This window comes from Carassius carassius, chromosome 49 (assembly GCF_963082965.1).
Source record: "Carassius carassius chromosome 49, fCarCar2.1, whole genome shotgun sequence".
NCBI classification, from domain to species: Eukaryota; Metazoa; Chordata; class Actinopteri; order Cypriniformes; family Cyprinidae; genus Carassius; species Carassius carassius.
In genome coordinates, this window is record NC_081803.1 from 20,213,215 (window position 1) to 20,239,095 (window position 25,881).

At 36.5% G+C, this 25,881-nt stretch overlaps 1 protein-coding gene across 2 annotated transcripts; it reads left to right on the forward strand.

The window, feature by feature from the left end:
• The first annotated feature begins 1,585 nt into the window (after nt 1-1,585).
• Nucleotides 1,586-25,792, forward strand: LOC132132899 (protein strawberry notch homolog 1-like). Of its 2 annotated transcripts, XM_059545464.1 has the most exons (33): nt 1,586-1,931; nt 2,956-3,072; nt 5,282-5,383; nt 7,348-7,684; nt 8,704-8,742; nt 8,894-8,994; nt 9,102-9,198; nt 9,383-9,543; nt 9,713-9,846; nt 9,939-10,029; nt 10,102-10,263; nt 11,018-11,153; nt 11,276-11,381; nt 11,498-11,651; nt 11,769-11,951; nt 12,048-12,145; nt 12,864-13,009; nt 13,183-13,380; nt 14,332-14,511; nt 14,671-14,843; nt 14,956-15,087; nt 15,174-15,309; nt 19,786-19,898; nt 19,979-20,050; nt 20,132-20,231; nt 20,323-20,397; nt 21,513-21,659; nt 21,998-22,092; nt 22,226-22,312; nt 22,401-22,538; nt 23,368-23,444; nt 23,565-23,758; nt 24,645-25,792. In XM_059545464.1, exons 2-33 carry the CDS (start codon nt 2,959-2,961, stop codon nt 24,785-24,787), a joined length of 4,221 nt encoding a protein of 1,406 aa, XP_059401447.1. In that variant the 5' UTR covers nt 1,586-1,931; nt 2,956-2,958; the 3' UTR covers nt 24,788-25,792. The 2 variants fall into 2 exon arrangements, with proteins under 2 accessions (XP_059401447.1, XP_059401448.1); XM_059545465.1 differs by lacking the exon at nt 8,704-8,742.
• The last annotated feature ends 89 nt before the right edge of the window (nt 25,793-25,881 follow it).

Below are 25,881 nucleotides of genomic sequence, written 5' to 3' on the forward strand. Positions count from 1 at the left end.
GACCGGAAGATGGGGCTGTTAGGCGACTCACACTTCCTGCTTTAGTGTTACTTAAAATAATAATAATAATAGTAATAATAAAATACTAAAATAAAATAGCTATCGAAAATCTGATTTGGTGGTTGCATGGTAGTACATTTTTACGTTTTCATTTCAATTCTATGCAATTTTTTTGTTTATTTTATTTTAACCGCTTGTTTCTATAGGGTCAGTAAGAATAATAATAATATAAATCATATATATTTTTTCTTAATAATGGAAACACATTAAAGGACCTTACAAAAGGTCTAATAATTAATTTATGGGGTACAAAGACATTTTTAAGTGTTGGCCTGGAGTAGTACTTGAGTTTATTTTCCTCAAAATATATATTTGTTTACTTTATCAACTGTTTATTGAATTTTCTTCTGTGAACAGTAGTATAAAACAAAAAGCAACTGTGCAAATTTAAAACCCATCCCACCCCCTGGTAGAAGAAAAATAATAAATAAATACATAAAGTACAATAAATAATAATAATAAAGTAATATTAATACATAAAAGACAATAAAATAATATTTACAAAGATTTTAGAAAAGATGACACAACATTAAAAGATGATAACATAAATTAACAGTTTTCACGTTAGATCCATGTATACGAGAAGTTGAGAATTTAATATAATTCATTATAAACAAAATACAGCATAGAGCTGGAAAACCTACTTGTATGACCTTCATGTAATAAAAGGGTCCATATGACAAATAGCAACAGAACAAAGTAAATACTTAAGAAAGCGTTTCACATGATGTAAGAATAAAAAAGGAGGAGAACATAAACTAACAGGATGATATATGATACACAACAGAACAACAACCATAAATCAAAATGCAACAGCCACGCATACAATAAAAAATAAAAGAAACACACAAATGCTCAAAATTAATTTAAAAAGCTTTTAAAAATGTTATAGTTTTTACAAATGGGAGGTGTTTTCTTTTATTTCTGTTGGAGATTTAAGGTTATTATTGCAGGATACAAAATACAATGATTTGTTCTGTGTGTGATTCTATAGGAGCAGAGAGTAGAAGAGTAGAAGTCTTGCAAAATAACAATTAAAAACAATATAATATATATGACGTATAATAAGTAATAAAATAATATAAAACATAACATTAACTTTTTAAATGTTCATTATTTTGTCATTAAAAATCCTAAAGGTCCTTAATAAATATCTTAAAATCTCAAAAACCTCAATGCTTTATAGACATATATTTAACTTTTTAACATGTTAACAGGGGTATATTATGTCCGTATAACACATAACATTTTGATCTGTTGACTTTTTATACTTTCCACTAGTTTAAGTTACTTTCTTCATCTCTCAAAGGGTTTTAGGACAATATTAAAAATACAGTACACAAAGATTGTTTAACGATGTTCACATTTGGTTGAAATAATTTATAGATTTAAATGTTCATCTTCTGATATATTGGTTGTTTTCAACCTTTGTCATAAAACAGAGGTCAGACTCTTCCTTTGACCTTACCAGCATGGCTCCAGACGTGTTATTGGAGGAAACGATTTTCCCCGCGTCACTTCCTGAAAGTGAGGAAGGGGGAGGTCACGTGACAAGGCTTGGGCGCTCTCCTTCTCCGACTACTTTTGATTTAAAAATATAATCAAACATCTCGATTCTTATGTACGGGCTCCAGTGCTTTGTGAAAGATGGTCGTAGGCCGGCTTTCGACCAATGCTCCTCGACGCGTCACGCAAGTCGCGTTGGGAACATTTCTGGACAAGGGATCGAGTGTTTTGTGGGCTGCAGCGTCACGTGACCCGCACGCGCCTCGGGTAAAGATGGCGCGCGGCGGTTAGAAAACAAGCAGCGCGAGCAGCTGCGACATCCTGCACTCCGCCGCGACGTTTGGGATCCGTAGAAACTGAGTGGAGTAGGTGTTTTTCTTACTGGACATCAGCTGTCAGACGGCGGATTTAATCTGTTTCCTGTCACGCTTACAGTTTCGGTCGGTTTAGAGCCGTTGTGCGAAAGAATATTGAGTTTAATCGCGTTTCGCGTGATAGGTGAAGGAGCCAGCTAACCTGAAGCGAGCCGTTAGCGCACTTTTGACAAAGTCACTGATAGGAATTATTCCTTCAAATGTCATTTTTGGCACTTATTTTATTTGTCAGAGTCCTTTAGATTTATATGAAACCGGGTATAGCCTTTATAAAGAGCGTTTTGACTCCTATTTCGATATTCAAAGTTTATGAAACGATTCGTGAGGAAAATTAGCTAGCAACCACCGAACCGAGACTGAGGTATGTTTCACCACATGCAGTTTATGTATAAAGTTATATATATATATATATATATATATATATATATATATATATATATATCTTGACTAGTGACACTTTTTATGTTAAATGGTATTTATAATATTCACTAATGTTATAATGTGCCTTTAAACCACGATCTTTTTCGGGGAAGCATTTAAACGTCTCCACTGAATATTTAGGACTCGAGAGTTCCACGTTTAGTGTGTTCACAATCACCAGATTATACGACAGGTTATGATCGCCGTTTAATTTAAACATTTTGATCATTTCGGATTGTTAGTTTGCTTTTAGTCTGGTTTCTGAGCGTGTAAGCTGATTAATATTAAGATCCAGCATCAACGTCAGACCAGGAAGTATCTTGTTGGATCAGTCTTGTCAAACACGTGTGGAGCTGGATGTTGTGGTGAGCCGTTGTTGCCCTCATGAATGCATTTCTTGACTAATAAGTGTTGTTTAGGTTTATATAATATTCAGTGTTCAGTCGCAAAGGTCTAACGATACTATAAGTAGCCTCCAACAGCATGTGATCGGAAAGATGTGATCTTTAATTGGGTGTTTTGTCATTGTGTGTATACTTTGTAAAAGCAGAGTCTCTTTATGATTATTAATATTATGGTTTTCTCTGTCTTTTAGACCATGGATCCTGGACAAGATTTGCTTTTGGCTGCTCTTAGTGAGAGTGGAATCTGCCCTAATGATCTATTTGATGTTGATCCTCATGACACACTTCCAGTCCCTGCTTCACACCAGGTCATTACAAATGCATCATACATGCATCATGGTTTACTCATTTTCATGCAGTTTAGTTTTCTTTTTCTTTTTTTTTCAAAGCTAAGGCTTGGTATTGACCCATTACACATCAATTTGTTTAAGATATCCAATCGTTTTTTATATATATCGGGTACACAGTACATGTTAATCTTTCGTAAGGAATAAATCACTTAACTAAAGCTTTTAACTATACAGTGAACCCTCTTAGTCGATACGATAATGTTAAAGGTTAAAATAACACCCAAACTACTACATTCAATTGCAATTTAGGGGCTGTTTACACCTGGCCACTTCATGCGTTTTCTCAGATCGGATAGCTATCTGATTTATCAAAACGGTTCCATTTACACCTGGTCACATGAATGTGTGTTTGCGAAACGGATTTAAATCCGATCTTCAATTCCCGCGCTATATGCAGATTTAATGGAGTGCACGTCACCGAAAGCAACAGATATGAGCTGCATTTTATTGATCATCAGCTAAAATTTCAAAATCAAAGACCGCGATAAGAGAGAGTGGCAACAGCACTGGTAAGATCATTTCATTTCTCTACTATTAATGATAATGATTGTGTGTTAAGCGTTCACGACTTACTTTCACTTTGATTTGCGATAGTTTGCGCGTTGGTTTAATGAATATATGCTCAGCTTCTCATCTGGTGGTGCGTGTTCCAGTAGCGTCGTCATATCTGGCTATAACATTACATATAGCCTATAACACGCCCTCACACGTTTATTTTTTTAGCATTTTGGGGAGACGTACAATTTACATATGTGGTTTTAACAACCAGATGCATTTACACTTGTCTAGTTTTGTACGGAATGCGGCCTAGACCACCTCCTGAAGTGGTTTGAGCGATTGGATTCAAATCCTTCTCAAATGCGTTTCGGAGGGCATATCGGATCTGAGAAAACGCATGAAGTGGCCAGGTGTAAACGGCCCCTTAGTTTCAGATATTTAATTAACATCAAATAAAAACTGGGTTGTATACAGAGATTTCAATTGCACATGAGGCAATTTTTATATACACTTCTTAGTTATATAAAAAATAGATTTACTTCAGTTTGTTGTTGAAATAAACATTTGAACTTGTTTTACTGGCAGATTTATTCAAGTTTACATTAAATATTGAAGAATATATAATGATTGACATATGCTACATATATTTAGTAGGGAAAAACGGTAAGATTAAGATGCATTAACATGTTAATAATATACTGATAAACTTTTGTTTTCTGCAACATTGACTCATCATCTCAACAGTGGAAGCGCCTGCATGCAAGTTTCATACGATTTACATAATCCTAGAATATTCGGTTTTTATTTACAAAAGTGCAGTGTTTTGTCATTATAGTGAGTGGACACAAATAAAAGGAGAGGCTTTACAGATTCCAGAGATGTTTTACTCTTATCCAATTATGAACAAAATTACTATTTTAAGAGCAAATTACTGCACCGACATAACATTACTGTACCAAAAAATCCAGCTGTTAACGATCTGTCCATCATGGACTGTGTGACCCCACCACTTCCTGTGGAATTAATTTTCTTTTTCTGCGACTAATAAAATGTTGGTTGACCAAGTCTCCTCTCATCGACTATTATGGGGGCATCCCTAATATTTAGCAAAATGCTCCACTATTGAGTTTTTTTTTTCTAGCTAAGGAATGAGCCATGGGCATTAAATGGCTTTCCTGAGGTTAATGTAGCTTTAGGAGACACCTTTCAGTAGTTGAAACACTGGATTGAGCGATTACATATCTTTTGATGATCATTCATGTTTAGATAGTGCTGTAACCAGTAGTTAAGAGAGAGAGAGGATCGGTTCACATGCCGCTTGAACTGAGGAGCTACAGCGATGTTAGCACATATTAAAAAGCCCCAAAACCATATTTATTGAGTTTTGTGATCAAAGCAATTTATGGAAAAAGATTTGTGCTTTGTTGTTTTTGATTGCTAAGTTTTTAAATTGAGCTTGTAGTATTTGAGGCTCGGCACAAATAACATTTAGTGTTGTTCATACAACAATAGAAAACGGCATAGATAGGGATTTAAAAATCAATATTGGTTCATCAAAATGATAGTCAACCCAGACCTACTAAAAACAAAACTGAAATTAAAAGTATACTCTTTTAAAGTAGCACTTTTGATTAACAAGTGATGATTGAGTCGTTCTTTTCCTTTTCAGTCAGTCTCATTAAATGCACTTGACATCGGTCTCAGTAATGAAGCTTCTGGAGTTGTCAGGATTGAACCTGCAGTTCCGCCTACTCCTACAGTCACAATCAGGGTAAGCGTTGCATGTAGCATCACTAACAGCCTAAAATCTGCTTCAGATTTCTGCTTATTCCAGTTTTTACTAATTTTTTGTTTTTATTCATTTGTATTTATATATTTAAAAATGTTCATTTGAATTTTTATATTTTTGTCTTGTCATTTTTTGTTTATTCTATGTAGTTTTTATAAATTAAGTTTAAATGTTGGTTATTTTTTAGTACACAAGCTAAATTAAAATGAAAAATCTTGCCTTGGCAACTGGCTTAAATAAGTTTTTGTTTTTTAATTTTAAGTTAATGTTAACATTAATGTTGAAGTTAATGTTAATGGATTTTATTTCAAGTAAGGAAATGTTTTTTTTTTTTGGGTTTTAGTTGTAGTTTAGTTAACTATAATAACCCTGCCAAGAACTGCCCACTTAGGCTGAAAGGCCTGTATGTTATAAGGCAACCAACCTTGAGTTTTAGTTTTTAGTTGCCGTTTAATACAGAGTTTATCTGGATTATTTTATACCCAATATACAGATTATTTCACCGGTTATGTATCTGAAAATAAATCAATGAATGAATCAAATCATGTTTTTGTACTGTTTTGATGTATCCATTCAAGAAATTAATAGAGTAAAAGTAAAATGCACACAGGCATTTACAAGCTATTAAAAAGTGAAGGAAAGCAAGGAAAAGAGGGAAAATGCAAACAAACAGATTCACATGGTCTTCATATAACATCACACAGCTGCAGTGCTTATACGAGCAGAGAAAAACATAATAAAGCTGGACTATATATAGGCCTATATGTATAACAAATATAATAATAAATTTTTACTTAATTAAGAAAATGAATGAAAAACTGTGCAACAAATAGCCTAGTATGCAGAGTTTAGCTTCTTTTTGTGCTGTGCGAAAGGAAACCGACATCAGAAAGCGGTGTCCTATTTTTCCTTTAGGCTACAAAAGCACAAAGATTTGTTTTTGTGAATGTACGCAAATAAAGGCAAACCTTTTACAAGTCGGATTATCTTTGATTAAAAGTAGTTGCTTTCACTGTTAGAAGGAAAAAATTCAAGTGATTGCGCTGGCGCTGCATGCGTTTTATGTGGACATTGGAAAGCGAGTGAAGTAGGCTACATAGTTAATAATAATTTCAAATACATAGCGAATATGGAAACATTTGATTGTGTCGAATGAGAGACCCAACGTCGTTTCGTTTTAGCCTAAATTCGGTTTGGCTTGTTGTTTATATTGCTATAGCTTTTTATATTTTTAATTCTTGTTTTCTAAATGCTGTTAATTGAAAGGATTTGTTGTGGAGTGAGGGGAACTAAAATAGCCTAGCTATGTTTACAGTTTATTATAATGTTTGTAAACAGTTCGAGTCGGCATTAGGCCTATTTCTGAATTAAATAATAAAATGTAACTTATCCACGACTCTATGGTTAATCTGCGTGTTACAACACCGGTAATATCGGTATCCCCGCAGGGGCGTTCCCTCTCTTTCTCGCTTTCCTTCACTTTTAAATAGCTTGTAAAAGTGGCGTGCACATTTTGCTTTCACTTTCAAACAGTGGACATTCAGCGTAAAGCAATTGTTCTTAAATTTGTTAGAATTTTCCCTATTTTCCTCGCTTTCTTTCACTTTTAAATAGCTTAAAAGCACGTGCGCATTTTACTTTCACTTTTGAGTTAGCGACAGTTCAGCGTCAGTTTCTTGAATGCAACAACAAAATACAACGTCAGCTAACCTAACCGTCAACACCATCTATCGCGGCAAGCCTACTAGTCACAACCCTAGTTTATTTCTGGAAGCTACATCCAAACAGATTAGAACTAGCAATTTCATGCCTTTTATTCTGTGGAATTTAAGGCAGACAGTGAGTGAGCAAACTATAGGCATTCGGTCAGTCTGACCTGCTGCTTGTGTAACGTTTTAATGTTACTGTAAAGCTCATTGATTATGTATTCTGTGTCGTCTTTGCAGGAGAAGCCTCAACCCTCAACAACCACCTTCGTTTTAAATCAACTGAATCAGTTGCCATCGCTGGGTACAATTGTAGTGACCAAACCATCAGCTGGTACCACCTCCAGGCAGACCATCACAGTAACCAAGGTGGTGCACACAAGTTCGACAGCACAACGGAGCTCTTTATCCTCTCCCACCGTTTGCAATGTGGTCCCACCGAATAATGAGCAGATCAGACTGAAGGACCTTCTCAGAACCAGCAGCCTGAAGACAAGCAGCCTTGGAGAGCTTATGAAGTTGAAGCCCCCAACTGACATAGCGCAACCTGTTGCTACAGCAACAGCCACAGGCACAAGTGAGTGCTGGCAGACGTGCTGGACCTCGAGCGATCATAGATGTTTTTTTGCTTGTAATGGCCTGATGATACAGCTGTCGGCTTTGTGGCACTTTGCAGACCTAACGCCAAGTGCCAGTTTTCAGGTGCTGCCTCCAGCTGTCAAAACGAAACCAACATGACCTCAAAGGTCCTTTGAGGGAAGTCGTGGCCTAATGGTTAGAGAGTCGGACTCCCAATCGAAAGGTTGTGAGTTCGAGTCCCGGGCCGGCAGGAATTGTGGGTAGGGGGAGTGCATGTACAGTTCTCTCTCCACCTTCAATACCACGACTTAGGTGCACTTGAGCAAGGCATCGAACCCCCAACTGCTCCCCGGGCGCCGCAGCATAAATGGCTGCCCACTGCTCCGGGTGTGTGCTCACAGTGTGGGTGTGTGTTCACTGCTCTGTGTGTGTGCATTTCGGATGGGTTAAATGCAGAACACAAATTCTGAGTATGGGTCACTATACTTGGTTGAATGTCACTTCACTATTCACTATTATGACCTCAAACCATCTTTGGAGGCGTTAAAGCTTGTTTGATGCTCATAAGGAATAATAGACCTGTTTTTAGGTCTATATTGTTTAAAGAAACATTATCGATTTAGGCCATGTTCAGTTGTCAGTGCTTCACCAGTGCATTTTATTATAATTACATTATTTATATACCAATAGTTTTTATTAGTATTTCAATTAAGCTGTTATGTTTTCAGTTTCTTGTTTTATTTTTCTAGTAATTTTGTGCTTTTCTCACTCTTGTTAATTTCTTCATTTCCATTTAGTATTTTTAGTGCACCAAGCATTTCTCCTTTTCTTAGTTTTTCATCATATTTATTTAAGCTCTTATTTCAGTTAACCCAATTTTTTAATAGCTTTATTTATAACCCTGCTTTAAAACAAGTGAAAGTTGTTAAAAATTTGAGCATTGACTAAAGTCTGTTTTGAGAGACTGTGTGGATGTAATCATGCTGTTTTCTTTAATGTCAATGCTCTTCCTTTCAGAAATTATTCTGATCTCCACAAAGATGATGAACAGATCAGGTATGGGTAGGGTTTTAACTGCAGTGCACTGAGTCTCTTTTCACAGGTGCTTTCATGTTGTGGTGGGACCGTATCATTTCTGGCTCACTACTGTGGGTGTGTGAATATTAGTTTCTCATGTGTGAATATTTTTTGTCTCCATTTTCTTCAGCGGAATTAAACAATGGCTTGAAAAAGGAAGTGTCCAGCAAAGATGTAGCAAGAATCTGGGTCAATGATGACATGAAAATGCGGAGCTTCTCACCTGTAAATGTAAGCTTATTTATTTGAATTTAAATCTGATAAGATATTCACTGAGGACTTTAGGTGTCTTTAAATTTTTGGGATTGTTTTTTTATTATTTATTTATTTGAATGTAGAAATTGCCAGGAATGAAGGAAGATGAGGAACCAGAGGAAGAGGAAGAGGAGGAGCTGGGTCATGCGGAGACATATGCCGAATACATGCCGATGAAACGTTTGTATAATCATGTTATCAGAGTGCTTAAGTTAAGGCTTGTGCACAGCCAGTTATTTCTTAGCTGTACATTAGATGTAATCTATGAAAAATACAGGATTATTATGAATAATAATGACATCAAACTTCTTGTTTTTCACTGTTTTTGGCAAGTTTGTAAAGTTGATCTTCTCTCGTCTCTCAGTGAGAATTGGACTGCGGCATCCTGATCCTGTGGTGGAGACCAGCTCTCTGTCAAGTGTCAACCCACCAGATGTGTGGTACAGACTTTCCATTCCAGAGGAGACCATAGACAGAGGCTGGTTATCTGCCCTACAGCTTGAGGCTATCACTTATGCTGCTCAGGTTTGGGCCTTTTTATATATTCTAACCTTTAAAATGGTATTACCCCTTAGGAATCAGTTTAGTTCATTTATGCAAGTGAAATCATATTATACACAACATACTATTATTTCTAAAATTGTGTACTGCAGTATTTCAGATATATCTCTTTCAATCGTTTCTCTTCGTACAGCAACATGAGACATTCCTACCAAATGGAGACAGAGCATCCTACTTGATTGGAGATGGGGCTGGCGTTGGAAAGGGTAGAACCATTGCTGGAATAATATATGAAAATTATCTTCTTGGCAGGAAAAGGTCCCTCTGGTAATTACCTGTTTTCTTCCTTTTCAAAACTGCTTTTTGGTGTGTAATTGTACCATTATACTTGGCTTTTTTTCCACCACTGGTCTGTACAGGTTTAGTGTCTCAAATGACTTGAAATACGATGCAGAGAGGGACTTGAGAGACATTGGAGCAAAGAACATTCTGGTCCATTCGCTAAACAAGGTATTTTAAGTGCTTCTTAGCCAACATGTGAGATTGTTTATTATTATTTCAACTAAATTTTCTCTCTTTCAGTTCAAATATGGAAAGATCTCATCAAAACACAATGGGAGTGTGAAAAAAGGTGTGATCTTTGCCACATACTCATCCTTGATTGGAGAGAGCCAGTCTGGGGGAAAGTACAAGACGAGATTCAAACAGTTACTACACTGGTGCGGAGATGACTTCGATGGTGTTGTATCCTTTCACATTAAAAGGAAAAGAAAAAAGAAATTCTGATATTGTCGAACAAAATGTATGCAATAAATTACGTTTTGACACTCTTTGTGGCATTTCACCACTCAGTTCTAGCAGCAGTGTTTCAACTGTGAAAAGACATCAATGAAACCGGTTGTAAACCATTCAATGTCTGCAGCTTGTTAGCTAAAAAACTTTTTTTGTTTTGTTTTTTTTTTAACTCAATTTGTTGTCTTAATTATTTTGACATGTAACGTATTTAATGTGTTCAAGTCAATGAATCTCTCATGAAAATAAGTTATTACATCCAACATGTAAATGTTTATATTTCATGAGCAAATTATTATATCAATAAAAGATTAATAAAAATGGCCTTACGGGCAATTTAAATGTTCATATACAACTATTTGTGCTCTTTTTGTGTTGATTTATTAGACAGATGTTATCAATTGATTTTAAAAGAAAAAATATTAAGGTTTAGTTTTTTAGACTAAATAAAAGCCTTAATTTACTTTTTGGTTGAAAGAATCAAAAATTTTTTAGTGTTGCGTTATTTGGGGAAGAAAAAAGTCGCATTTATCATTTCCACAATTTTGGTACTACATCAACCTGACATCTCTAGAAGAACATTCCGTGCTCTAGAGCAGAAAAGCATTTCATATTGACTGAACCGCAGTAAAGCGCTTAACATGGTGTGATTGTATTCAGCGCTCTAGTAACTATGGTGATTGATTCCCTTGACTGAGTATCTCAGATCATATTTGATGAGTGTCACAAAGCCAAAAATGTTTGCCCTATTGGGTCATCAAAGCCCACAAAGACCGGGCTAGCGGTTTTAGAGCTGCAGAACAAGCTGCCAAAAGCCCGGGTTGTGTACGCAAGTGCTACAGGTATGTGACTGTGGATGTTGTATTTTGGCCAACATGGATGCATTTGTTTCTTTTCTTTTTTTTTCAAATCCATTTATTTCAGTATTTTTCTATTTATACCTTTTTTGTTGGATTTTGTGTAGGAGCATCGGAGCCCCGCAATATGGCTTACATGAATCGCCTTGGGATCTGGGGGGAAGGAACTCCTTTTAAAGAATTTACTAATTTTATCCAAGCTGTTGAAAGAAGGTGAGTTGATCATATAAGAGTTTGTCCATGACCTTGCTTTTTAGTACCAGCATGCATCCTCTCAATATTGAATGCAACCCTTTTTAATTTTTAATTTTTTTATCCTCTTATTTTAGAGGTGTTGGTGCCATGGAGATTGTTGCCATGGATATGAAGCTGAGAGGAATGTACATCGCTCGACAGCTGAGCTTCACGGGCGTGACGTTTAAAATCGAAGAAGTTCCTTTAACGCAGAACTACATCAAGATGTACAACAAATCGGTTCGCTTGGTGCGTAAAATGCCAAAACAAAAACTGAACTGTCTTTTTTTTTTTTTTGCCAATGTGTCTGTTTGAATATAGAATAGTTTAAATGATCATAAAGTCATTTATTTTGCAAACTTGCAGTGGGTAAGAGCAAGAGAGAAGTTCCAGCAAGCCGCTAATCTGATGGATGCAGAACAACGGATGAAAAAGTCCATGTGGGGTCAGTTCTGGTCTGCTCACCAGAGGTTCTTCAAATACCTGTGCATTGCCTCCAAGGTACGGAGAGTGGTGCAGCTGGCCAGAGAGGAAGTTAAAAATGGAAAGGTTAGGTTGGACGTTCTCTTATTGCAAAAAGCTTTCAAAAATGAAAGAAAGAATTGCAGTGACTTTGGTTGTGCTGATCTGTAACCTTCCATGTAGTGTGTAGTGATTGGTCTTCAATCAACTGGAGAGGCTCGAACCCTTGAGGCCTTGGAGGAGGGAGGAGGCGAGCTCAATGACTTTGTCTCCACTGCAAAGTGAGTCTAATAAATTTGCAAGAAATACTTTTTATATATTTTGTCCTAAAATGTAAATTTGTTGAAAATGTACTCTCCCTTAGGCCATCCAAGAAAAAGGAATAATTTGCAGAACTACAATGGAAACATGTTTTTCCCATTTGCAGGTCACAAACACTGCTGCAGTATAAGGGGCTTTCCCTGCCATTAATGCTTAGACAATTTACACTGCACACGTCTGCGGTGCAGTGTTGCTCTGACACAGCCACTGAAGCTGATTTTGCCCACTCTAATCATTGCTTGTGTTTATTCCAAACGCGACACGCACGTTTCTGAAGCGGCTCTCTGTACTGATTTTCTAAAGATACACATACGCCTCCTGTGAATAAAAATAGCCAAAATCCCACCAAAATCCGTTGCCATAACTGATCGCGAGAGGCAAAAGGTTATGTTTTAGTCGCATAACATTTGTTAATGGAAACGGCGTCATTTCGTAAAACTTTTTTATCGAGATTTATAAAATATCGCCAAAGTTTTATGTAAATCTGTAATAGAAACGCGCCTAATGATTAAGTGCTAAATTTCTGAACAATCTGAACAAATGCATCAAAAAGAACTCCTCATGGATGGCCTGCGGATGAGTACATTTCAATTTTTGGGTGAACTAGCAGATGATAGTGTCATTTTCAATAGTTTTTTAACTGAAAATATCAATGCATGATTTTTTTTTTTTTTAAAGGGGTGTACTGCAGTCCCTGGTGGAGAAGCATTTTCCTGCACCAGACAGACAAAAACTCTTCAGTCTTTTAGGCATTGACCTAAGTGTGAAGGAAATGCCTTTACCATCAGAAACCTCCACTGAGAAGAAAGGCAAGAAGCGAAAAGGTACTGTTCACATGCACATGAAAAGCACAGTAGCGACGCCTTGTTATATTTAGCAGCAGTTTCTACCCTGAAGCTATGAGTGCATTTCGATGTTGGAGGAAGTAATACCACTCTTAAGTTACTCAAATTGAAAATGAAACTGAGTAATGACAGTTGGTGACTGGTGTTTGCAGGTCCAGAAACAAAGAAGCAAGTGAAGAAGGCTCGTAAATCTGGTGGTCTGTCTGGTACCAGCTCAGATGAGAGCAATTCTGACGATTCAGACAAAGATGTGGAAAGCAACGACAGCTTCAATTCGGTCAGCTCAGGGGAGGAGGATGAAGATGACTTCAACCCCTTTAAGGATGATTCCAGTGAGGATGAGGAAGATGGTGAGAATCTGTAGTACTTGTTAACATCGTAAATTATAGCACCCAAGATAGTCAAGCCATATTATTTATGTAGTGCTTTATACAGTGGACCCTTTTCACAGACTGCGATGACACAAAGGTATTAACTTTGTAAATTAAAACACTACACTGTTATATTACCTTAGCTTTAAATTACAGAAAACTAGTTAACTCTTCTGCACAAGTGTTTGTAAAACAACAGCTGAGGGACTGGTGACAAATTATGTTCTCTTCTGATCAGTGTAATCAATCTCTTCATATTTTTCTAATCTTTTGTAAAGTCTTAAATATTATTGTGGATTGGGGCAAATGAGAATGCAAACATATTGTTGTAATTTCCATCCACCTCTATAGAAGTTTATCCATCTATGATGACTTGCACTTCTGAGAGAACCCTGGAAATGTGAAAAGGGTCCATACCATACAAAAATACAAAGCAGTCCATACAAAGCAGTTCCACGTAAAATAAACAGAACATTGTTAATTGGGGTGGAGTTGGCGCAGTGCATAAGACTCATGCCTTTGGTGTGAGAGACCTGGGTTCGAATCCACTGTGAGACACCAATGTGTCGCTGAGCAAGACACTTAACCCCTAGTTGCTCCAGAGCCGTGCGACCTCTGACATATATAGCAAATGTAAGTCGCTTTGGATAAAAGCATTAGCTAAATGAAAAAAAAAATGAATAAATGTTAATGTTGCAGCTGAAAAGCAGCTCAACGTGAGATAATACTGTCATTATTTAATCAGCATTGATTCAGCTCTGTTCAATAACTGTCCATGGTGAAAAGTTCAACAGATATAAAATGAATCGAGTTTAGCCATAAGCAGCTCTACAGAAGACAAAAGTGCCATTTTATTCAGCTTAATTCAGTTCAGTGTTGATACCATTATAATTAGTAATATTCAAGTGCTGCCAATTGTTTGAAACTTAGATCCGTGGCTCATCAGAAAAGACACTAAAAAGAGCAAAGACAAGAGGAACAAGAAGAAGAAGAAAAAGAGGATTGATCCAGACTCTATTCAAAGTGCCTTGTTAGCCTCTGGGCTTGGAACAACCAGACCCACTTTCACAACCCCCACCATCAAACCTTCAAACAACACGGTTGCTATAGGTATGTGACCAATGAGCTCTTCACAATGTTTCTAGATGTTTTATCACAGATAATTGCAGCTGAAAGTTGTTGATTTAAGGCAGTATAATGAAGAAGTCCAGTGCCATTGTCCAGTGAATAATAGTACCAATAGTCAAACTAAAAATACTTGTTCTTAAGCCAAAAGTGAGCCAGAGGAGAGCAGCTGTGTGACCAGTCAGGATGCTGTTGAAGATGCCCAGCGGATGAAGAGGGACCTGCTAGAGCAACTGGAGCAGCTGGCAGAGGATCTGCCACCCAATACACTTGATGAACTCATTGATGAGCTTGGAGGCCCTGATATTGTTGCAGAGGTTGGTCTGTTTGTAGAGATTTATTTTTAAGGCCGTCAGTTATTTTGTGTACACTGTGTATTTAATTCAAACAGTGCCATTTTTTTTATTGTACATGTGTTATGCAATGCAGATGACTGGCCGCAAAGGCAGGGTAGTCAGCAATGATGATGGCACCATTTCCTACGAGTCTCGATCAGAGCTTGATGTTCCAGTTGAAATCTTAAACCTGACGGAGAAGCAGAGGTTCATGGATGGTGATAAGGTATGCTATTTTGGTTTTTACCCCCATCTGTATAATGTTGTGATATAATGAACAGCATTTAAACGGTTCTGTGTTCACCTTTGTAGAACATTGCAATTATCTCAGAGGCTGCCAGCTCTGGGATTTCACTTCAAGCTGACCGCAGAGTGAAGAACCAGAGGAGGAGGGTACACATGACATTAGAGCTGCCCTGGAGTGCTGACAGAGCTATTCAGCAGTTTGGTGGGTACATGGTATTTATTTATTTTATCTTCATTATTATATTTTTGTATGTGTATACATATTATAAAAAGTATATATTCAGTTTTCATCAATAAAAAAAATTAATTGCAGTTTTATTTTAATTCTAAAGGTTGTAATTTTTTTATATTTTTAATAGTTTTATTTTTTCCATCTGTCTATAGTTTTTAATTGAAGTTTTAATTTGTCAAGTTAGTGTATCAAGGTAATCTGAATTAAAATGACTAGGGATGCACCGGTTGACCAGCCATGAATCGGAACTGTCTGGTTTTTGCTTAAAATACGCAATCGGCTGGTTTTTGGTCTTTTTTTCGGCCGATTTTTCCAGAAGTGCGCCAGCGTGCACAGACTACATTGTAATCATTCACGATCATGTCATTTGTGTGAAAGTATTTCTAAATCTGTGCACAGGACACGGGCAGCTGTTCAGTACTGGAAGTGCAGCGCTAAATGTCTGAGGCACAGATAGCAGGAAGCGAACTGCTGACTGCACAAAATAAGAGTCCCTCATTGAAGTAGCGCGAATGTACTGTACCTGTCCGCGCACTGCCCAAGCGGAGACTGAAGCGATGTTCAGCTCAACTTCTCACGTGTTGGATGAGAAACTAAACGGACTAAACTGAAATGCTTTTTTTTTTCTTTTGTAAAGTAGAACTTGCATACACTTTTGAAAAGCCAGAAGTAAACGTCAGTTCTGTATAGGTTGATTATTTTTATTTTACCTTAAAATTACATCGACTTAATTTGATTTAAATATCACCTGCTGTAGCACACTGAAAAAAAGTTTTTAATTCATTCAATGAAAAAATTTTAGGGTAATGATTAGGGGTGCTCCAATCACGATCGGCCGATCATTATGAGCATCTCGTCAGTAAAGCCGGTCCTCTAATCAGTGGTAAATTCCATCAGGTGCATGATTTCACATAGAGCAGCTGTTACTACACAGAGCCGTTGTTAACTAAGAAGATGCACAAATAAACGCTGAAAATGAACGTGGATTTGGCAGCTTCTCAGTTAACAATGGCTCTGTGTAGTAACAGCTGCTCTATGTGAAATCACGCACCTGATGGAATTTACCGCTGATTAGAGAACCGGCTTTACTGACGAGATGCGCATAACGATCAGCCGATCGTGATCGGAGCACCCCTAGTAATGATTCACATCCATATTTTTTAACTTGAAAATAGTTATTTATTTTTCATTGGCTCAAGTAAAAAAAATATATAGATGTGAATCATTACCCAAATTTTTTTTTTTTAATTGGATGAATGAAACACTTTGCATCTTTGTTTTATTCGCACCAACATTATTTGATTTTAACATTTTGGAATAATGTGTTTATATGGCATACTTTTATTTAGTCTCATTGGTAAAGACTAGAGATCGACCGATATGGGTTTTTTCTTTAGCCGATGCCGATGTTTAGAGGTCAGGGTCAGCCGATGGCCGATTGTTAGGGCCGATATCTTGAAGTTTTCCCCTTCATTTGCATGCAAAAATGTCACACTAATAATAAATGCAAAACATTTCTAAACTTATCATCATTTATTGAGCACTTTACTGACACTGACTAACTATTAAATATATAAAACAGGTAATATATATATATATATATATATATATATATATATATATATATATATATATATATATATATATATATATATATATATAAATATATATATATATATATATATATATATATATAAATAAATAAATAAATATAAATATATATATAAATAAAAGTCAATCATTTACAAAAAAGTTTTAGAGCATTTATCAAGTAAAATTTTTCAAGTTTGTTGGAACATAAATGTAAACTTAAATATACATTTAAATAAATACAATTTTAAAAATAAAAATCTGAAATATATAAAAAAATAAATATATAAAAATAAATAACAGTAGTGCTGCAAACACACTAGCAACCAGCAACATTTGTGTTTGGTATAAATGACACAGAACATCTAAAGTGCATTCTAATTTCAAACTTACATCGCAGTCTGTTCATTATTAAAATAAAGTACAGTCAACCAAACATTTAAAAGGTTACACTGGTCAGTTTAAATAGACCGTATACCGGTCCTCTCTGCTGTTATGCCAAGGACGTTTTTGCTCATGTGAAGAGGATGATCTTTATCGTCTAGTTTACATCAAATAAATAAAAAAATAGGCTATTATAGTTTAACATTTAGATACATTGCGAATATGGAAACATTTGGATATGTGCAGAACGAGACGTGAGCAATAACCTCCAAATACATCTAGTCAAACCTGCGCTCGCTCGTCCTCGTATGGATCGGATCATTTTTCGGATCAGCAAAAAAAAAAAAAAAAAAGGCCAAGACAAATAAACATACGTTTTGTCTTTTTTATTAACATTAAATTATTAAATTAAAATATATGAAATCAACTTAAAGTGCACATATCTTCTTTTTAACATAATAGTCCGGCTTCTCATCTCCCAGTCTGCTGTGATGAAGTGAGCAGTTATCATCACATAGCTCTCCGTCCCCCTGGACGTCCACCCGTCTGTCGTGAGTGCAACAGTTGTGGATGAACTATCCCGAGCATCCTCTGTTTTCTTCTCCTGTTCATAAAGATCTGGCACAATCTTTTCACTCTAATCCTCATCATTATATCTGAGAGGAAAGCCAAAATGAACCGGGCTTTCAAGCTCCTCCGTTCCTCCGCTCGCCATGACCACTGAGTGTGGACTGAACATGCGCAACTTTTTTTTTTTTCATAAATCAATCCGGGGGTCACGTGTGTGCCGAACCGAAGATATTGATCAATGATGATCCGTTGCACCACTACTATAGTGTCATTTGAAAACATTGCAGTTGCGTTTTAAAATACAACAACAAGCACCACGAAACCATTTAAAGAGGCGCATTCAGCGGTCTTCCTTGACGGGAAACAGTCAACAAAGTAAAATGATCTAAAACGTATGGCGCTCTCTCTTCATTTTATCAAATGATCATAATCACATCTATTCATTTTACAGTCCTGCTACTAGCATTTTATTCAGACTAAAACCCCTTTAATTCGGGTGAGAGCTTTTTTTCCAAGTGGCTTTTGCACATAATAATAATACCGCTGCAGACGCATTTTGCAGCATTAAGGTAATTAATTGATCATTAATTTAAACGACGATCGATCATGGAAATTATCTAATATTGACATCCATCAATACAAATGAGTTGGATGGAAAACTGGTTATTGTCTGCATTAAACCATGCTTCCGAACAAATGTCATTCACGGTTCTGGGCAGCTCCAGCACAGCTGTCTCTCCGAGCACGCTGCTGTCTGTGAGCGGGCGGAGTAACGTCAGAGACAGTTTACTTTGGTAACGTCACGCTGCAGTGTTTGTAAGAGCTGCCAACTTCTCCACCCCATTTACAGAGTAAAATTCTCTGACTACCTTTATCTCCCAGGACTGCTGTTGAATCTTCCAAAAGTTTTGGCTTGGGGTGCTTCACATGCAGTGGCAGCAGCAGCACTTTCCACCGCACCAATAACATGGGGCTGCCCGCCGACGTGCCTGACTTTAAATCGGCGCTACTAAACACGGATATCGGCCGATGCCGATATATTAAAAAAATGACAAATATCGGCCCGATATATCGGTCGACCTCTAGTAAAGACCTTTTTTTTTTTTATTTAAAACCGAATTTAAAAACTAAAATACTGAATGCTGATTAAGAAACATCTTATTGAATGTGTTGATTGTGTTGTTTGGATTGTAGAACTATGCAGTTGTTGCCTTTAATTTCACATGGTTACAGTTAATCTTTAAATTTAAGTCCAGTTTTATGTAGTTTCAACCCCATTCAAAAACAAAAGCTAAATGCTGATGTCTGTACCATCTATGTTTGTATTGAATGTTGGCTACTTACTGTGCAGATACTGCCGTTAATTTCAGATGGTTACGGTTATTGTTTTCAATAGCCAAAAGCCAGTTTGGCCTATTAAATACAAAATAAACCAAATAAATATCTTGTTTATGCACACTTTCCTTCTTTCTTGTTTGTTGCTTAAAGATAAAAAAAAAATCGGAAATCGGTATTGGAATCGGCCAGTTTGCTTGTAAAAAATCGTTATCGGAAAAATCATGATCGTGCATCCCTAAAAATGACAGATGTTGCCTTGAAATCAAATTATTTTTATAATTAATAGATTTATGCTGGTTCTAAGCAATTTGAATGAACACTTTTTGAAAGTATGATTTCAAATAGATGCAGATAGTCAATAACGAACTAAGCCATAAGACAAATGCACATCACAATATGCGTCACATTAATTTGTTTGATACATTTTTTTTAACAATTTTATATGAAATTCAAGTGAATAAATCTTAAATTTAGTAAAAAAATTGAGTGTCTATTAATACAGTCTAATTTTATTAATTTGTTTGATTTCTCAGTGCACTAACTCTTTGGATTCATTGCAAACAGGTCGAACACATCGATCCAACCAGGTCACAGCACCTGAGTATGTGTTTCTCATCTCTGAACTCGCTGGAGAGCAACGATTTGCTTCGATTGTTGCCAAACGACTAGAAAGCCTGGTAAGTCCCTCATGCACATGTTGTATGCTAATGGGGGTTTTAATTTTGTAAGCCTAATTGTGTTTTTCTTTCTCAAAAAGGGGGCATTAACGCATGGAGACAGAAGGGCCACAGAGACGAGAGATCTCAGCCGATTTAACTTTGACAACAAAGTAAGATTAGATTACACGCACCATCAGAATTAAATAGGGTTGTTTCTACACCATATGCTGATGTCTTTTTCTCATCTACAGTACGGCAGAAACGCTCTGGAAATAGTAATGAAGTCTATTGTCAGTCTGGACTCTCCTTTAGTGTCTCCACCTGCTGACTTTGACGGGGATTTCTTTAAAGGTACAGGTTATTGTTTTTAATAGGAAAGAGTCACTTGAAAACTAGAAAATATTTAACTTAATCTGACTGCTTTGCATTTCCTTTTTTTCAGAAATCCGCAATGGTTTAATTGGAGTGGGACTGATAAATGTGGAGGATAGATCTGGTGTTCTCTCACTGGACAAAGGTGAGCTATTTTCAGTCGGTTACATTTCAGTCTGTTACATTCATCAGGTTTTCTTTTCACACATTAATGTTCAGGGTACCTGCTGGTTTCTAAGAAGTCTTCAAATGTGTTAAATTCAGTTTGATCCCCTGTAAGGCTATAGGAAGTCTTAAAGGAATAGTTCACTTCCAGAATAAAAATTTCCTGATTTTCTCACCCCATGTCATCCAAGATGTTCATGTCTTTATATCTTTTGTCGCAAAGAAATTAGGGGTTTTGAGGAAAACATTCCAGGATTTTTCTTCTGATAGTGGACTTTAATGGAGGCCAATGGGCTGAAGGTCCTAATTGCAGTTTACCATTGCAGCTTGAAAAAAAAAAAATTGTACATAATTTTTAACCACAAATGCACATCTCCAGTAATCAGGCACTTTTTAGAGTGCGTGCGCTTCAGGTGTACGCGCTGAAAATGCACATAATGAATGAAATGTTTTAATGAAAAGTTTAACCGACAAGGTTTTAAAGCACATGCAAATAATGTAATTTTGCGATTTTGAATAAGTGTAGTGTCATGTAAGTGGAACTCGTCAGTGAGTTAACATTTAATGTAAATACGTAATTGTACATTATATTGAGATGCTAGAACTGCAGCTGATAGAATTTGCGCTGTAGCACGATAATGTGATATTTCTTCAAAAGCAGATTGTGGAGACATTTTAATCTTCAACGATCAAAAAACGTGTTATCACACACCCCTAGGTATAACAAAATGTATAACTAACATTTTAAGAGTTCTTAAATTTAGAAAAACATAATGTGATTATTAAACTTTAAAAAGTGATGGCTGCCCTGCCTTTAGGAAAGACTAAAAACACGTAAATTCATTATTCAGATTTTACTAGTATTGGCTCAATACATTATAAGCACAGTACTGTTGTATGAGCAAAATCTAATATCACATGATCTCTAATCCACATGTATTTATGTATTAGTACATAAGGTCTCAAATTAAATGAAAATAGAGTAAAACATCTAAGTATTTTAAACTTGCAATTGAATATGTGCCCCAGCTTATTGCCCAAATGTTTTCATTTTCTCATGCAACATAACGTTTATTAATTTCTTGTTTTTTATAGACTACAACAACATCGGAAAGTTCTTGAACAGGATTCTTGGAATGGAGGTCCATCAACAAAATGCTCTCTTTCAGTATTTCTCTGACACTTTGAGTGCTGTCATTCAGAATGCCAAAAAGACTGGAAGATATGATATGGGAATTTTAGGTATGAAGCGGTTTTAAATCAAAAAATTTAAAGGACCCATATTCTCCTCCTGTATTTTTTTGGTGGGGGTTCTGGGGGTTCTATTGTAACTTATCTTGGGCTAAAGGCCACAAAACTCAAATACAACTTTGTCGACCAAGGTTTAAATTTCACCACACCAGCCTAAAAAACGCAACCAATTGTTTTGATTTAATATATCCAATCACGTTGGGAAAAATGTTACTTTTAGAAAAATTCTTCTGTCCCCTAGTCATTGCGTATTTTAATGTAGTGAACAACTCCAGGATTTAGACTCCAGGATTTGCTCCTTTCAGTTTGAATGTATATTTTATTTGCAGATTTGGGCTCTGGAGATGAAAAAGTGAAGAAAGTTGATGTAAAGAAATTCTTGACTCCAGGATATTCCACCTCAGGGCATGTGGAGCTCTATACAGTATGTATATCCATAATGGGAAACTAAAATAGGTGTCCATGTTTATGAACACCGTTGTGATGAAATTATTGGTGTTAATATGTCATAATTGGTTAATGACTAAAAAGTCAAAACTTTTTTTCTGTGTGTTCAGGTGAGTGTGGAACGGGGAATGTCATGGGAGGATGCCACCCACGTCTGGGCCGACCAGAACGGACCAGATGATGGCTTTTACGTACAGGTGAACAAGCTTTTTGTTTTCCCCTTTATGCACTCCACTTCCAATTCATTTAACGACTGAAACTAACAGCATTCTGTTTCATTTCAAGGTGCGGAATAACAAGAAAATCTCCATACTGGTAAAGGAGGTCAACCCCAAAAAGAGACTCTTTATGGTGTACAGACCAAATGTTGGAAAACAAGTTAAACTGGAGACCTATGCAGACATCAAGAAGAGAAGTAAAAAGGTAGTACATTACTGCAGTTTCATTGCACTTCTTAATGTTTTTGGTTTATCATTGTGTTTCGATAAAAACCACACTGGTTATTTATGGTAAAATATGCAGGTTTTGCCTTCGTTTTCATAATTGCTGAAGGTAATGACTGAAGAATAGTGAGCAGACATTGTACATAATCAACCAGTTGTGCTGTGGATCTACAGGGAACGCTGTAGCAATGCAATAATTAGTACCGTATTTTTCGGACTATAAGTCGCACATGAGTATAAGTCGCATCAGTCCAAAAATACGTTAGTTCATTTCTCTCGGTTCATGTCAAATTAATTTTGATAAGTCGCACCTGACTATAAGTCGCAGGACCAGCCAAACTATGAAAAAAAGTGTGACTTATAGTCCGGAAAATACGGTACATATAATGCATGAGGACCTCAGACATACCTTCAATATGAAAACAAAGACAAAGTCCAGATATTCTGACCAGGACATGTCTGAAAAAAAAGGAAATATGGTCACTAGTTATTGTATCATTTGATAAAAGCAGCTTGTTCTTGCTAGTCGCAAGGTGAAACGGCACCTGAAAAATATCCCCAAATCAAAACTTTGCTTTTATGTAAGATACTTTGAGATTCAGACTTTGGCTCAACGTGCTCTGTGAGAACATCAGTTTTACTTCAATTACAGACTCTTCTGCAGTAATCATGATCACAACATTGCAACAAAAATTTGCTGTCTCATTTGGTGCTTGGTGAATGTTAATTCTAGATCATTTTGGCATCCTGCAGACTGTTTCATGTAACTTCTTCAGCTTGCACAGTCTCTAATCTTCATTTCAAAATAGGTCCTTTCTGATGATGCCAAGCAGCACTGGATTGATCAGTACAACTCCTCGGCTAACGTCTGCTCACACGCGTACTGGTAGGTGCTTTTTTTAAAGTAATATCAGAAGTGAAAATAGAAGCAAACGTGCAGTTTCACTTTTGTTTTGTACATTGTGAAATCTGAAAATGTTGTCATGAGGAACATTCTTTTTGACAGGCGTGGGAACTGTAAGAAAGTGTCAGTGGGGCTACAATGTGAGATCGGTCTTCGGTGTAGGACATACTATGTCCTCTGTGGCTCCGTCCTCAGTGTGTGGACCAAAGTGGAGGGCGTACTGGCTTCAGTCAGCGGAGCCAACGTGAAGATGCAGATTGTACGTTTAAGAACAGAGGATGGGCAGAGGATTGTGGGTATGTTGTCCGACAGATACAAATACAGCATCATTGTACAATATAGAGAAATGTAAAGAAATGGCCATTTTTTCCCTCCATGTTTGAATTTTTGCTTGAAAACCCTTTTTTGCATCACTGTTTGCCCCCCAAAAATGAATTTTTCATTTTAATTGGATTTAAAATTTTAAAAGGTTAAGGAAATTAATGTTTTATGCCCTCATTTGATTACAACTGTTTAAATAGCACATTTGTATTAAATCATAAATCCAGAAAAAAGAAAATGCACAAGTTTTTTCCAGTATGTTAAAGTTTCAATTGATTGGACATTCTTTTTTGATTATTAAAATTGAACTAAACCATTAAAATGGAATCCAGATAAATTCAAACTGAAGATCTAGAACTTTGGGGAAAATAAAACAAAATTTACACAGAAAAAATCCATAAGGCCTTAAATGTATTTTTCTTTTAAAGGTGTTAATTTGTATAATTAATAAGTTTCATAATTTCAGTTTAGATATGCTTTTTGATTACTAAAATTTAGCCATTAATATAGAATCCAGAAAATTTTAACTGAAGACTGAAAATTTGAAAAATATATACATATGATAATAAATAAAAAGTCAATATAATAAAATGGAATAAAACTAATAGGAACAAAGAAAATATTTCATTAGACCCTAAACATTTTAATTTTCTTGAACTTTGAAAATTTGTTTTTAAATTGTGTAAATTTAATCATTTTATTTAGACGTGCTTTTTGATTACAACTTTAATGTAACCATTAAAACATTCCAAAAAAAATGAAACTTGGGGGGTGGGGGGGGGGGGTTGTAATAAATTCCACTTATTTCAAAGGGCCCCACAAATGTTTGATTTTTCAACTTATTTTCCATTTTCCTTTCAGGTCTGATCATTCCTGCCAACTGCGTGGCGCCTCTGATCAACATCCTGTCATCATCAGATCAGTCTCAGCAGCTGGCCGTGCAGCAGCAGCAAATGTGGCAGCAACTCCATCCGCAAAGCATCAGCCACACCATCAACACATAGCGTGACACAAACACCCCGCACTTTAGGGCAGATGTGGCATCATAAGCCAGCCAGCTACCCTTCCTCTCCCGGCACGCCGGTTGTCGTGTTCAAAAATGTCAGGGTTTTTCGTGTTCAAAGAGGACTCCTTGTCAGAGCAGCTACAGAATCAGAGCTCTGCGAGTCAGGTTACTGCACTGAGAGGGGCGAAACTGGACGATATTTGCTCAGTCTGTTTCCTTTTCACATCCTCTGTCTGTTAAACCATGGCCTGTGCTTTCCATCAACATAAGTGGCTTTATGAAGTCACATACACTACTATGTACACAGGACGCTGTACACAGCGCTCAGGGGTTACTCACAATCTAGTTTCTTTTCAATTTCTTTCTTTTTTTTTCATCTCGCACAGCCTCCATCTGTCCCCACCTTCTGACCCAGCATGTCTTGGGCATGACACTGCTTGTTTACCACTTAATACAGAACCTGATTCAAAAGCAGGAATGCACTGGCTTTAGCGATGGGTGTAAGCGGTGCAAACCCAACCCTAAACACTTTATCAAGAGACGTTGCATGGTTTGACGAACCCTTCGAATTTTTAGTTTATGGAAGTGAGTCAGCAGGTTTTCACTGCTTTCCAGCGTTTCTCTTTAAGTGTGATTTGTAAATTAGAGTGTCCTCTATAGAAGGCCACATCAATCAATGCTTTCGCTCCTTTTCTTACTTTTAATAATTTGCTGTCACTATTGTTATTGGGGACAAAGAGCTCCCAAACCTCATTTCTGCTGTAAATGTGTGAGTTTGACACACGCTCAGTCTCTACTATATCTTGATGTATAGTTGCATATCTGAAATGTCATGTTTTTGCTCAATTGTAGATGTCGCAGGACTCTAAAGACAATGTCATTCATCCTTGCACGAGTTGCACTACTGATGGATCTGTTGTACAAAGAATCTACGGAGAAATTTAACTGACTGCAAGATCTCTACCTCTTGCATTTGACCAATAAATCTTGTGGATTACCTCGATTTCAAAATGTCTTCACTTCAAGGAACCACTTTTTTTCAAATCACAATGTGTATTTAACTTTAATATTTCAGTGTGGTATGGTTTGAAC

Bases quoted from the DNA above. Each gene is read 5' to 3' on its own strand.
- LOC132132899 (XM_059545464.1), top strand. From the start codon at position 2,959: ATGGATCCTGGACAAGATTTGCTTTTGGCTGCTCTTAGTGAGAGTGGA. The intron at 11,154-11,275 runs GTATGTGACTGT...GATTTTGTGTAG, and splicing joins TGTGTACGCAAGTGCTACAG to GAGCATCGGAGCCCCGCAAT. The intron at 22,093-22,225 runs GTATGTATATCC...CTGTGTGTTCAG, and splicing joins GGCATGTGGAGCTCTATACA to GTGAGTGTGGAACGGGGAAT.